Source organism: Myxocyprinus asiaticus, chromosome 28 (assembly GCF_019703515.2).
Source record: "Myxocyprinus asiaticus isolate MX2 ecotype Aquarium Trade chromosome 28, UBuf_Myxa_2, whole genome shotgun sequence".
Taxonomy (NCBI): Eukaryota; Metazoa; Chordata; class Actinopteri; order Cypriniformes; family Catostomidae; genus Myxocyprinus; species Myxocyprinus asiaticus.
The window spans coordinates 10,275,329-10,288,674 of NC_059371.1; the positions used below are offsets into that span (position 1 = coordinate 10,275,329).

Sequence of the window (13,346 nt, forward strand, 5' to 3'; positions counted from 1 at the left end):
TAGAGAGAGAGAGAGACATTTTACCTCATGCTATAAATGCTGAATAACACTTATTCAACACTATTAAACCCTCCAGTGACATGAAAGAATAATCTACTATATGTTTTGGGACATTGTGACATAAATCCAGAATTAGGGCATTCATGTGTAAGTATAAATAAGTTGATCGATTATGCATTTATAACATGTACATTAAAAACCTCAGTATTTGGCAAGTATTTCTTAAATGTTGCCCTTTTTATTCATGTTGTTATAACTGCATATCAGTGATATATAATAATGATTGATAATGATGAATAATTTGTAAATGACTTATTAGTCACTCATGTACCCCTTTATAAACCTCTAACATAGCGAACATTAATGTAAAGTGTTATCACTAACTTCTTGTTTGTAGAAATGTTATATAAAAGCCTGAAAATGCTGTCTATGTAGACAGATCACTAGGTCCCTTTCAGGTCCCAATACATACACAGAAATAGACTGATACACCACCAGAGAGTGAGAAAGAGAGATCGTCCCTTGTCTCGTTGTTATCGTTCTAAATATATGGCACCCTTAAAACAAGTCCGGACAGCAAACAGCTCAGCGAGATGATGCTCACATTGATTTGTCTGTAGAAGGGCTTTAAGTAATGGCTGTAAACAACAGAGCTGGGTGCTTTTAATCACAACTGTAAAGGCAATAATAGTGTAAGTGCTGTTTGACTCTAATAGGCCTCTCAAGCTTGTCGCAAGAGAAAGAGGAGCTAGCAAACACTTATCTCTCTCTCTCTGTTTACCTCGATAATGGTTGAACAACCATAGCATTCACTGATTGTCAGTCAGTCAGTCACCGTGAGACTGTAAAATTGAGATGTGTCATTTTTGAGGGGAAAAGAGAGGGAGAAAGAGGAATTGGTTTCTGTCATTTGTAATTCTAACTACACACAGACACATCCCAGCTGTCAAAATCTCTCCGCTTGCTTTCCTCCAACATCAGCAGAACAAAGATGACAAACAGTCTCTGAAGAAGCTCTCTCGATTTTCTTCAGTCACAGTCTAGCAGGGCCACTGACTGTGAATTTTCTTCCCCATTCAGAACGCCCAGTTATAACTATGCCCCTAATCCGGACAAACACTGGATCATGCGCTACACCGGCCCCATGAAGCCTATTCATATGGAGTTCACCAACATGCTGCAGAGGAAGAGACTGCAAACGCTGCTGTCTGTGGATGACAGTGTGGAGAAGGTACACACATGCATTTACTTAGCTATCTAAAAGGAGACATACAATAGACTTTGTACAATACAATTGTTTTTATGTCAAGCCAATTATAATGACTACAGATTAATCCAACCCTATCCCTAAAAGAAAACTTCAGTTAAATTAATGTCCCAGGGGTTGATGTTTTTATTAAAACTAACAGTTTATTTGTGACAACTCATGGGAAAATGTTGCACATTAATTTTGGTATGACATTTTAATACTCTTGGTGGAATAGATCTGCTATATTGCTGCTGCAGAGCAAGTATGAAGACTTGCTACTGCTAGAACGTACACAGCAATACTGAGTTCAGCAGGTGCACATGCTGCTGCACAATAAGACAAAAACAAGACATACTGCATCAAGAATGTATGACATGCTGTGGCTGCTCAACTAGACGTACTGTAAATACAATCGCCTTGTAGCAGATCTAGACCGGTGGAGCTGGGGAGGAGGAGGGTTCCAGAGAAAACTCACAGCACGCTGCAGTGAAACTGGCTTATCTAGAAAACTGGGCAAATTTAAATGTTAAGCAAAGAGAGAGTACGCAAATTTATTGGCTACCCGATTACACATCAAAGGACCAATCAGCTTTAACCATGTGAGCTAACTGGCTTGACATATCACACGTGAAGGAGCTAACAGATAACAAGCTCAAAGAACCTATCAGCTTGTGCCATGAGTTTTATGACTGAACATGCCTGACAGCTTCTTTTATTATTATTATTATTATTATTATTATATTAAGTTCACAATAAAACTGACTTAGACACTTTTTGCCATACTTTCATCATTTATTTTTGGTACTTTTTAAACACCATTTTACTGTATTAGATTTTTCTGTTTTAGCCTTGTCCCAGACTTTCAATATTGAAGTATAAAAATGCATTATATTTCTATGATTCATCATGATACTATGATAACAAAGGGTGAAATTGTTAGTAGACAAATTAAATAAAGTAGTGCAAGTGTGAAAAGTTTTTTAACGAGACTTTACAAGTCCACAGTGCTAAAAGTGCCTAAAAGTTAAAGAAACACTCATATTTTATTTTTATTATGAATTTTGTTTTTGTTTTTCAATTGAGATTTTGTCAGATTTAGCTTATTTCTAGTCACAATTTTGCCCCCAAAAAGTAAAATTTTTCCCCACCAAGTACAGTATAGCTAAATAAAACTTTGGTCCTGACAGTGTAGGCAAAACCTGACCATTCAAACCAAGTCATTTCTTACACAAAAATACTGTGATGATACCATGGTACAGTGATGGTATGTGATGGTAATACCATGGTCCTTTAATATATACCATGAATGATTACCATATTCATATACCATGGTGTTCACAAGGTACTTCAATAAATACAACGGTATGTCCAAAACAAAATGACCACTGTTCATTTCTAATAAAACATGGTGCTAGTTTCCCCATTAAATACAAAGTAATAGAGAGATTACATAGAGCCATGACAGTACATATCATTACTTTCTAATTCTGTTTGTTTCACACTGAAATGTTCCATGTTGCCAAACCTTTTACATACACCAACTACAATAAACTGTTGTAGCCTACTGTACATTACTATTTATTATACCATTGTCATGGGTCCTCTGTCCTGTCTGAATGTAGATTTATAACATGTTGGTGGACACTGGGGAGCTGGACAACACATATGTGATCTACACGGCTGATCACGGTTATCACATCGGTCAGTTTGGACTGGTCAAGGGCAAATCTATGCCTTATGAATTCGACATCAGAGTTCCCTTCTACATCCGTGGCCCGAATGTGGAGGCAGGAGGCAGGTGAGTGCCCTCGTCCTTACTGTGCCATCCAAGAGACACGTCAAAGACATCCCAGACAGAAGGTACTGTGGTGGGACCATGGTACAGTGATGGTATTTGATGGTAATGCCGTGGTACTTTGATATACAGTTGTGCTCAAAAGTTTGCATACCCTTGGAGAATTGGTAATATATGTACCATTTTTAAAGAAAACATGAGTGAGCAGGCAAAACACATTTCTTTTATTTCTTATGGGATACATATTCAGCTGTAGGTTATAACAGAATGGCACAATCATAAAACAAAACATGGCAACAAAGAAAATAATGAAATGACCCCTGTTCAAAAGTCTGCATACCCTTAGTTCTTAAGACTGTGTATTGCCCCTTTTAGCATCAATGACAGTGTGCAGTCTTTTGTAATAGTTGTCTATGAGGCCCCAAATTGTTGCAGGTGGTATAGCTGCCCATTCGTCTTGGCAAAATGCCTCCAGGTCATGCAAAGTCTTTCGTCGTCTTGCATGAACCGCACGTTTGAGATCTCCCCAGAGTGGCTCGATGATATTAAGGTCAGGAGACTGTGATGACCACTCCAGAACCTTCACCTTTTTCTGCTGTAACCACTGGAGGGTCAACTTGGCCTTGTGCTTAGGGTCATTGTCGTGCTGGAAAGTTCAAGAGCGTCCCATGCGCAGCTTTCGTGCAGAAGAATGCAAATTGTCTGCCAGTATTTTCTGATAACATGCTACATTCATCTTGCCATCAATTTTCACAAGATTCCCCATGCCTTTAGAGCTCACACACCCCCAAAACATCAGTGTGCCACCACCATGCTTCACAGTGGGGATGGTATTCTTTTCACTATAGGCCTTGTTGACCCCTCTCCAAATATAGCGCTTATGGTTGTGACCATAAAGCTCTATTTTGGTCTCACTCCAAACTCCAAATTACAGTGTGCCAGATGCTGTCAAGGTGTTGTCGGGCATATTGTAACCAGGCTTTTTTGTGGCACTGGTGCAGTAAAGGCTTCTTTCTGGCAACTTGACCATGCAGCTCATTTTTGTTCAAGTATTGTCATATGGTGCTCCTTGAAACAACCACACCTTCTTTATCCAGAGCAGCCTGTATTTCTCCTGAGGTTACCTGTGGGTTTTTCTTTGTATCCTGAACAATTCTTCTGGCAGTTGTGACTGAAATCTTTTTTGGTCTACTTGACCTTGGCTTGCTATCAAGAGATCCCCGAATTTTCCACTTCTTAATAAGTGATTGTACAGTACTGACTGGCATTTTCATGGCTTTGGATATCTTTTTATATCCTTTTCCATCTTTATAAAGTTCCGTTACCTTGTTACGCAGGTCTTTTGACAGTTCTTTTCTGCTCCCCAAGGCTCAGTATCTAGCCTGCTCAGTGCATCCACGTGATGGCTAACAAACTCATTAACTATTTATACACAGACACTAATTGTAATTTAAAAAGCCACAGGTGTGGGAAATGAACCTTTAATTGCCATTTAAACCTGCGTGTGTCACCTTGTGTGTTTGTAACAAGGCCAAACATTCAAGGGTATGTAAACTTTTGATCAGGGCAATTTGGGTGATTTCTGTTATCATTATGATTTAAAAAGGAGCCAAACAACTGTGATAATAAATGGCTTCATATGATCACTATCCTTAAATAAAAGACTTTTCAAAATCAATGCCAAAATTTTGCAATTTCTGCCAGGGTATGCAAACTGTATACCGTGAATAATAAACATATTAATTTACCATGGTGTTTACATGATACACTGAGGTACTTAAAAGAATACCATAGTATTACCATGCCACTATGTGTTACCAAAGCATGTATTACTATGGTAATTTTTCGTACTTTTTTGTTAGTAATACAAATATAACAGTGGTAGTGGTATTAGTCACGGGTAAAAAAAAAAAAAAAAAGGTATCACATTTTATAAAAATCATATTCATGGTTAAATGAAATAATCTTTGTTTTGTTTAATGTTGTTGTTGTTGAGGACCCAGAGTTACTCTTTATGAGCTTTTTGTGATGCCATTATGCTCTCTAATGCTCATTTGGAGTTATATATTAATTTTAGATATTACGTTAGATATTATATTTGATATTGTAATGTCACATCAGATCCCCCTCTCTTGCTCTCTCTCTATCTCAGGTCAGTGTTTAATATTATTAGGCTGTAGTCTTGTTTACCTCTGCTGCCTGATCTGGCTTCACTCTGTTTCTCAGAAAAGCTGATTAGCAGCAGTAAAGTCCACTCATGTGAAGATCACAAGGCTTATGCATTTTACTCTGAGAGGAAGGCAAAGAAAAGAGGATAAAGGTTTAAAGATTGGCAAGAGAATCTGGTCAAGAGAAGCACAGCTGGGATCAATTTAACAGTAAGGGAGCCATTAGGGAATTAAATCAAATTTAAGAGATGAACATAATTTACTGCTTGAAAACTTTGAAAATAAGTATTTGGATTAATCTTCAGGAGTGACGTTCATGCTTTTGAATTCATAGGATTTGAAGTGGTGAATTGAAATGGATGCATATCAAAAGTGAACTGGAGCTTGAATCATTTCTTAAGATACAGTACAGCATGTTGAGGGTGTAAGGGGGCACAGAACTGTTTTTGTAAATAGTGTAATTTCTGTGTGTATTTAATAGCTTGCTGGGTTTATGTCCATATGAGTTTATCATACAGTATGTCTTCAGAATGTCTAACTAAAGAAACAAGACAGTGACCATGAGCTGTCAACCTTAAAAAATAACCAAAAGCTTCATAGAACTTCCATAAAAGTTACCGTATAAACCATATTAGCTATATTTAAAGTCATCAGTAGGTTTACCGTACAATACGTTTGTTTGAGGAACAGGCCGAAATTTAAGTCATTATTCACTAATAATCAGTGATTAACAAACGTATTCACATATTCAAACTTTGTGCATTAAAGGAATAATCCAGATTCAATACAAGTTAAGCTTAATTGACAGCATTTGTGGCATAATTTTGATTACCACAAAAAATATTTTCAACTCGTCTCTCCTTAAAAAAAAAGAAGCAAAAATGTAGATTACAGTGAGGCACTTACAAGAGAAGTGTATGTGGCCAATTTGTGGAGGTTTAAAAGCAAAAATGTGAAACTTATCATTTTATAAAAGCACACATTAATTCTTCTGTTAAAACTTGTGTGTTATTTGAGCTGTAAAGTTATTTAAATCATCATTTATGGGGATTACAGTGGTTATGGTGGTATGTTGTCATGGCAACAAAGTTGAAAAATTGGATATAATATAAAGTGAAAACTTTACATAAATAGGTTAGCAAGTGATTTTATCACACTAAAATCATGTTAATACGCATATTGTTTGTGTCTTCTTGCTATACTTTTGAAACAATGAGCATTTTAATGTGTACAGATTGACCCCATTCACTTCCATTCTCCCTATTCACAAATTACAGAATTTTCATTTCATATTCATCTCTTCATCTTGTTTTCAGTCAATGGTTCATGCTCTGCTCATCTAGTTTTCTGACCACCTTGTCAAATGCCAACTTCTTCTTGTGTTTCCATAGCAACCCCCACATCGTGTTGAATATTGACTTGGCCCCCACCATCCTGGACATTGCTGGGATGGACATTCCACCAGACATGGATGGCAAGTCCATCCTCAAACTCCTGGACACTGATCGTGTCATGAACAGGTAAGAGACCTTCAGCTTTTACTCAGCCTATAACTTAAAGGCAACATGAAAAGGGCTATCTTCCCTAATGTCACCTCTGTCAGAGAGAAACAGAAAGTGAGAACAAATGCAGGGCAGTACTTGATTACTTGATTGGGATTTCATTACAAATATGTAATGCAAACAAGTACATTTTCAGTTTTCTGAGAAAAAATTACGCATTGCTTTTAACCTAATACACTGGCTATTAGATACAAGAAGAACACCTCTGCTCACTTCATTATTACTGAGTGGCAGCAGATGGCACTTTGCCGACATCCAACTGGCACAGAACCCCTCATCGCGGTGACACCTGCTGAAATCTCATCTCTGTACTCTTCCGTCAGACTGCAGATCGCTTTTTTTTTTAGATGAGAGGAAGAGATGTGTATCTCTGCAGGAGGTGGGGTGGACAGTAAATAAGAAATCCTGGGGAAGAGGATCTTTCAGGAAAAATGACTAGCAGGGAGATGGAGGGGTACACCTCCCACCTCCCTTGTGCTTAGACAAATACTAATTAAAGACCTAGGTTTTTACATTTTCTGTTGTAAATGTAAGAGTTGCTTGCCTGAGCAAAACTCACTGTCATGAAGCTAAACTGTTCTAGGTGGTTGTCAGGGCATTGCTACAGTAAGCAGTTGCTAAGGTGTCCTGAGTGGTTGTTAGTGTGTTGCTATGCGGTTGCTAAGGTGTTCAGAGTGGCTTCTAGGGAATTGCTGGGTGGTTAATGGTGTTCTGTGTGTTTGCTAGGTGGCTGCTTGCTGGCCTAATTCAAAAGAGTCTTTATGATATTTTAGTGTCTACAGTAGATATAGCTCAGATTCCATTTTAAATGCAAGTACTATTTTGCCCATTTGGCTTCTGCCAATAGGAAATCGTACATCTGGTCACTTAAAGTAATAGCACGCATCATGCCCATTGCACAAAATTGCAATAGGAACTTAGCGTTGGGAAGTCTGATTCATTTTATCAAATCGATTTGTTCAGGTGGTTCATTTTAATGAATCAGTTAAACAAAAAAAAAAAAACATTCACAACCAATTCATTACTCAAAAGAATTATTTAAAAATATTTTCTAAAATCAAATAATAATAAAAAACACTTAAAATAACAGCAGTGTGTCTAAAATCGACAAACAGTAAAGCAGGTTTCCTCAATAGGCGGCCCGCGGGCCGGAGAGACAAATGTTTGGCCCACGCTTAAGGCCTGTTCACACCAAATCCGTGACGATTTTGCGAGATGAACATCCGACGAAGGGTCTATAACAGAACCCTTTGAATCTCTGTCTATACACACAGAGTCCGTAAAAAATAAAAACGAAAAACAATTTCACCCCGTTGCTGTTCTACAAACATTTATACCAGTCTCCTGCCTGCACCTACAGCTGTTAGAGATTAATATACTGAAAACTGTTAAAGCATTTAGTTACCTAATTTGTTATAACTGTTTCATAATATGTTGCATAAATATATGTCCTATTTTATATTTGCACATGTATTTTGCTATGAGTATATTCCAAACGGACTCCCAAAGCCTCGAAACTACCCTTTTTATAATGTCTGGATTAATGCCTGGATGATATAACACAAGGTACAGTGATATAAATACACGTGGAATAGTGCACATTAAGAATAATATGTATAGTACAGTATAAAATATGATGCATAAGATTAAAAATAATATATAAGAAAACACTCACGGTCTTTATTGAAATTATTGCAATACTTTGTTATATTATCCTGATGAACAACAACAATATTAATGCTAATATGCCTAATAATTGAATCTGCAGTTAGGGAAAGTGCAGGGAGGAGATCCTGTTTGGAGATGAGCAGGAACAGCTGACTCACATGGAGGACATGGAGATCCAGACTGTTCATTAAAGTTTTTAGTTTGTTTGTTTGTTTTTTCATTTTTAATTTTCAACAAGCAAAGTTGTGCAGTTTTGTGTATCTGTATACAAACAAATGTTCATAATTGTTACAAATACTGAGGAAAAAACTAATAAAAAAGTCAGAATAGTTGTTGTGACTTAACAACAAAAACAATAAAAACAACAATAGTCATAATAATATCAATAATAATACTAATAATAGTAGCAGCACAAACACTTTGTCTTAACATCGAGGGCGGTGGTCCTTGGCTTTGTATTGCTGACAGAATTTGGCCCGTGGTGAAAACTAATTGGGGAATCCTGCAGTAAAGCATAAGCAGTACACAGTAATCTGCATAATTTATTCATAGAGTAAATCATTACTCATTAGACACAGATCACACTCACTCTTGACAGAAATGCAGAAAATTAGATGTGACAAATACTACTTTTTGGCTATTTGAGTCTTTTAGACTTACTTGGTTTAAGGAATGGCAGAAACAGCACACAAAGCATATGGCTTGTCACGTTTTGTCAAGAATAACCTGGAGAAGGAATTCAGACACTGCTGACAAGATGCAAAAAAAAAAACTCACACAAAGTGAAAACATGAACAGTTAATCTGCCAAATAACCAAACCATCCTATTTGCAAAGATCTGCTCTCGAAGCGGTATGTGTTTATACTTTATATTTATATTTCAAGGTGTTGTGTTTATAAGCCCTATTTAAAATATGTAATTTTATTTATTCATTATTTTTTCTCACATTGCTGTAGCTACCTGATTTTCACGGATGTTTTAACTTATTCACTTTTGCACATATCAACCATCTACGGACACATTGGAGAATGAATCGCCATTGGCTAGTACATTTTTGCTTTTATTCGACAGACTTTTGACAACATGTAAGCGTAATGCAACTGAAAACTAAAAAGATATTAAGAAAACAGAGAAGGGGGCATCATCATATATAATATAAATATAATGATAATAATAATAAAAATATATATATTAGTTTTCATTTATGATTTCATGCAATATAGTATGCAAGATTGTACATTTTATTTTCATATTTCACATTCTATCAATTTTTATGATGTCATGAATTAGCTTTTTTTTATAATGATACAAGCTGTTGTCAATGTTTGAAATTTCAAACTGAAAGGTTGGAAAAAAGGTTGGAACCTAATGAAAATAGAATTAATAATTATATTATAAAAATAATAATCATTTGTTAAAGATTTGTTATAGATTTGTATTTGTGAAATTCATATTTACAGTGCTTTCTGAAGTGAAAATATTTCATAATGTATGATTGTACCTTTAAATATTCATGTAAATTGGTACTGTCTCTTTAAGAGATAAGCTCGGCGGGAAAGTGTTTACGGTTGAATGAGAGCAGCGCACATTAACACATAAATTTGTTTTTCTCTTTTTATACTTTGTGTGTGTATATATATATATATATATATATATATATATATATATATATATATATATATAATTTTTATTTTATATATTTTTTCAAAATGCAAATCAGACATCACTATTAGGGTTAGCTGTAATATAATCAATAGTAATAGAAATGCGAATAGACCAGCGAAAGACAAGACCTGTGAGAACACTCCTAAATCTGGCAGAAACTCCTGCAGAGATCAGAGATGGGCTTGTGAAAGCATTGATCAATAGCTCATATCTGCAGAGAAGGTCAGGAGGTGCACATAGCACTTCTGTTGCAGCACCTCCATATCACTTCTAGATCATCTATTCAGTTTTATCATCAGGGGCACAAGAAGGGAAAAAAAATCACTTTAAACTGCAGGCTGGATTTCTGTGCAGCTGAACCCGTTTGACACCATGCCATTTTTTGATCGTATTACTTTGCAATTTTTCACTCTTTTTCAGTACAGAACCTGTTGCATTTATTTGCCGTTTGAGGGCAATCATAGAGCGCACTGAGAGTCGACCAATTTTAGGCCAATTAGCCGTTCCAGATGATAAGTAACAAAGCCAGTAGATCAATATCCATCCGTCTCTCCTAATTGCAGGTTCCAGTTCAACAAGAAAGGAAAAGTGTGGAGGGACTCGTTCCTGGTGGAGAGGGGGTGAGTCAGCGCAAATTAAATGTGTGCGTGTATGTGTGAAAACAGCTTGTGAGCTCTGGGTTTTTGGAATGAAAGGTCTGGGGTTGTTTATTCAGAATACATGAACGTTTTCTTTTCTTGTCTGGTGACAGGAAACTGCTCCATAAAGTGTTGAATGATGGGAAAGACCTGGCTGAGGAGGAGAACTACCTCCCCAAATACCAACGTGTGAAAGACCTGTGCCATCGCGCCGAGTACCAGACGCCATGTGAACAGATCGGTCAGGTACAACAACATATACACATATATATTAATGTGATTATTCATGCATGAGTGTATCGAATGAGGACATACCATAGACATACCATAAACTTCTGTTGTTTTTATTTAAAGCTTATTATCAGGGCTGTCGATTTAAAGCGTTAATTTAGTGCGATTAACTATATAGAAAATTACACGTTAAAAATTGATGCAATTAATCATGCCTCCGGATTATAATACAGAATGTTCACCTTCATGTTTTTACAAGTCCCTGTCAGCAGGGGGGAGTAAGCATAACTCCAGCTAAACAGGCAATGTGCAGCTGTACAAACAGTGGCAGAGCTAGGGGGGTGGCCAGGGGTGGATTGAAGCCTGGCCACCCCACTTGCAATTGCCATTTTTGGGCACAAGACTTAACATGTACTACCCGAAAATTTCTATGCCACCACAGACTGATCGCTGGCCCCTGCCCAGCCACCCCTGTGAAAAACTCCTGGCTCTGCCCCTGCGTACAAATAACAAGCACTCTTACAGACAGCAGACAACACAAGATGAGAATGCTCAACTCTGAATTCAGGGTTCTCAAGATGTGTTTTTCTAAGTTTCAAACTATGTTTAACTTGACACAGCATCCTAAAAATGACAGAACGTGCTGCATGCGCTATTTTTAAATCTTTTTAAATCAGTGACCCACTGATACTGTTTACACCTGGTATTAAAAGATGTGTTTCGAGTGAACTGATACCAAGTGGAAAGTTCTAAATACAGGTGTAAATGGGTTCAATTCAGTGTTGCACAGGAACATTGCATTTTTTAAGATGCCATGTCAAGTGAGCTATCAAAATGAGGACATGTCAGACTTCTATTGTTTTTATATAAAGCAAATTTTCGCTTAACATTTTTAAATTGTTTTAAAAAGAGTTTTTCTGTTAACATGCTCTAGACGGATGTTTTTGAACATTGCACCGCGTCTCGGTGGTTTTGTAGCGTCTCACACATGAGCCCCTCGTATTTAAAAGACCGTGTCAAGTTAAAAGAGCATCATCTTTTAAAAATGCGTCTTGAGACCCCTGCATTTTGTTCCATTTATTGCTCTGCATTTAGTGTTTTTTTTTCTTTTTTCGCAAGAATGCATTCTGTTTGTTTGCCCCCTAACCCTACCCCATAAAGAAATTTTTTTTAATTTTTAGAATTATAATTTATACATTGTTTTTCCAAATGAGGATGTCCCCAAATGTCCCCTAACCCTTCCCAATAAAGATAAATATGGTATCTGTACATTATCATTATCTGTGCAGACACATTATCATATTTTTAGATTTTAATTAAAGGCTAGGGTATGCTTCATTTTTCCGCATGCTGTTCACTCTGCTTTCACTCTGTTTAACATAATAATAGGAGTAGAAACCTTGGTGTTCTGATGAGAGCAGTGTAAATTATGTTCCTCATTAATGAGGCTTTTAATGAGGTGGATTTGTAATCTTGTGATAATTACAGATAAGTAAGAGCACAGACACAGTGCAGGGGGGTAATTCTCACCTTTTAATTCTGCTGTATAAACACACACAGACACACACACAGGAACAAGCATGCATACTTGTCATATGAGGTGAAAAGTTAATAGGGGTTCGGGGTGTCAATTGTCCCTATGAGCAGATGCTGTCTAATATAATTCAGTCACAAATACAGTTACAGAGGAAAGTGTGTATGTGGGTGTTTCTTCAGCTTTGGGCACTTTTAGCCCTGTGGACTTTAGAAAGTAAAGTCCTGTTAAACCATTTTTCACACTCTCACTAATAGTTTTAATTTGTCTACTAACAATGTCCAGCATTGTTCTGTATATACATGCATCACAGGAGATTAATGTCTTTATTTTCATTTTTCCCCCACCACAGTGTGATTTCCTGCACATCTCAAATTCTGTGTTGTGTTTAATAGATTTCTGTGGTGGAAATGTCACTGAAGGAAATTAGATTTTTACAGTTTTTAATTGAAATAGACGACTCCTTTGTCTAAGGCTAATTTTATAGCTAACATTTTATGTATCTTAAATACACAAAATGACATATTTTCACACTAATTGCATAATTTTTGTAAAAATTACAGCTTGATTGGGAATTATACCCAATAAAAGTACTCTGCTCACAAGTGACATATACCTTGATTTTTCTTTGTTTTCTTCATATCTCAGGGGCCGTTAACACGACAACATTTTCAACTAAAAACTGAAAACTTGTGCATTTTGGCTGTTCGTTTACACGACAACGGCATTTTGGGGCCTGAAAACGCAAACTTTTGAAAACGAGTTTCAAAGTGCAAGTTTTTGAAAAAGATGCCGTTTTCGTATCCATGTAAACATACAAAAATGCAAATTTGTG

At 36.6% G+C, this 13,346-nt stretch overlaps 1 protein-coding gene across 4 annotated transcripts in view; it reads left to right on the forward strand.

Annotated features, from left to right (window-relative positions):
* Nucleotides 1-13,346, forward strand: part of LOC127419279 (extracellular sulfatase Sulf-2-like) — a 223,310-nt gene that overhangs the window by 186,988 nt on the left and 22,976 nt on the right. For all 4 annotated transcript variants that reach the window (XM_051660559.1, XM_051660560.1, XM_051660561.1 and 1 more), the window contains 5 exons: nucleotides 1,081-1,231; nucleotides 2,872-3,047; nucleotides 6,604-6,732; nucleotides 10,672-10,728; nucleotides 10,860-10,992. In XM_051660559.1, coding sequence (XP_051516519.1) covers nucleotides 1,081-1,231; nucleotides 2,872-3,047; nucleotides 6,604-6,732; nucleotides 10,672-10,728; nucleotides 10,860-10,992 — 646 coding nt within the window. The remainder of the gene's footprint in view (nucleotides 1-1,080; nucleotides 1,232-2,871; nucleotides 3,048-6,603; nucleotides 6,733-10,671; nucleotides 10,729-10,859; nucleotides 10,993-13,346) is intronic.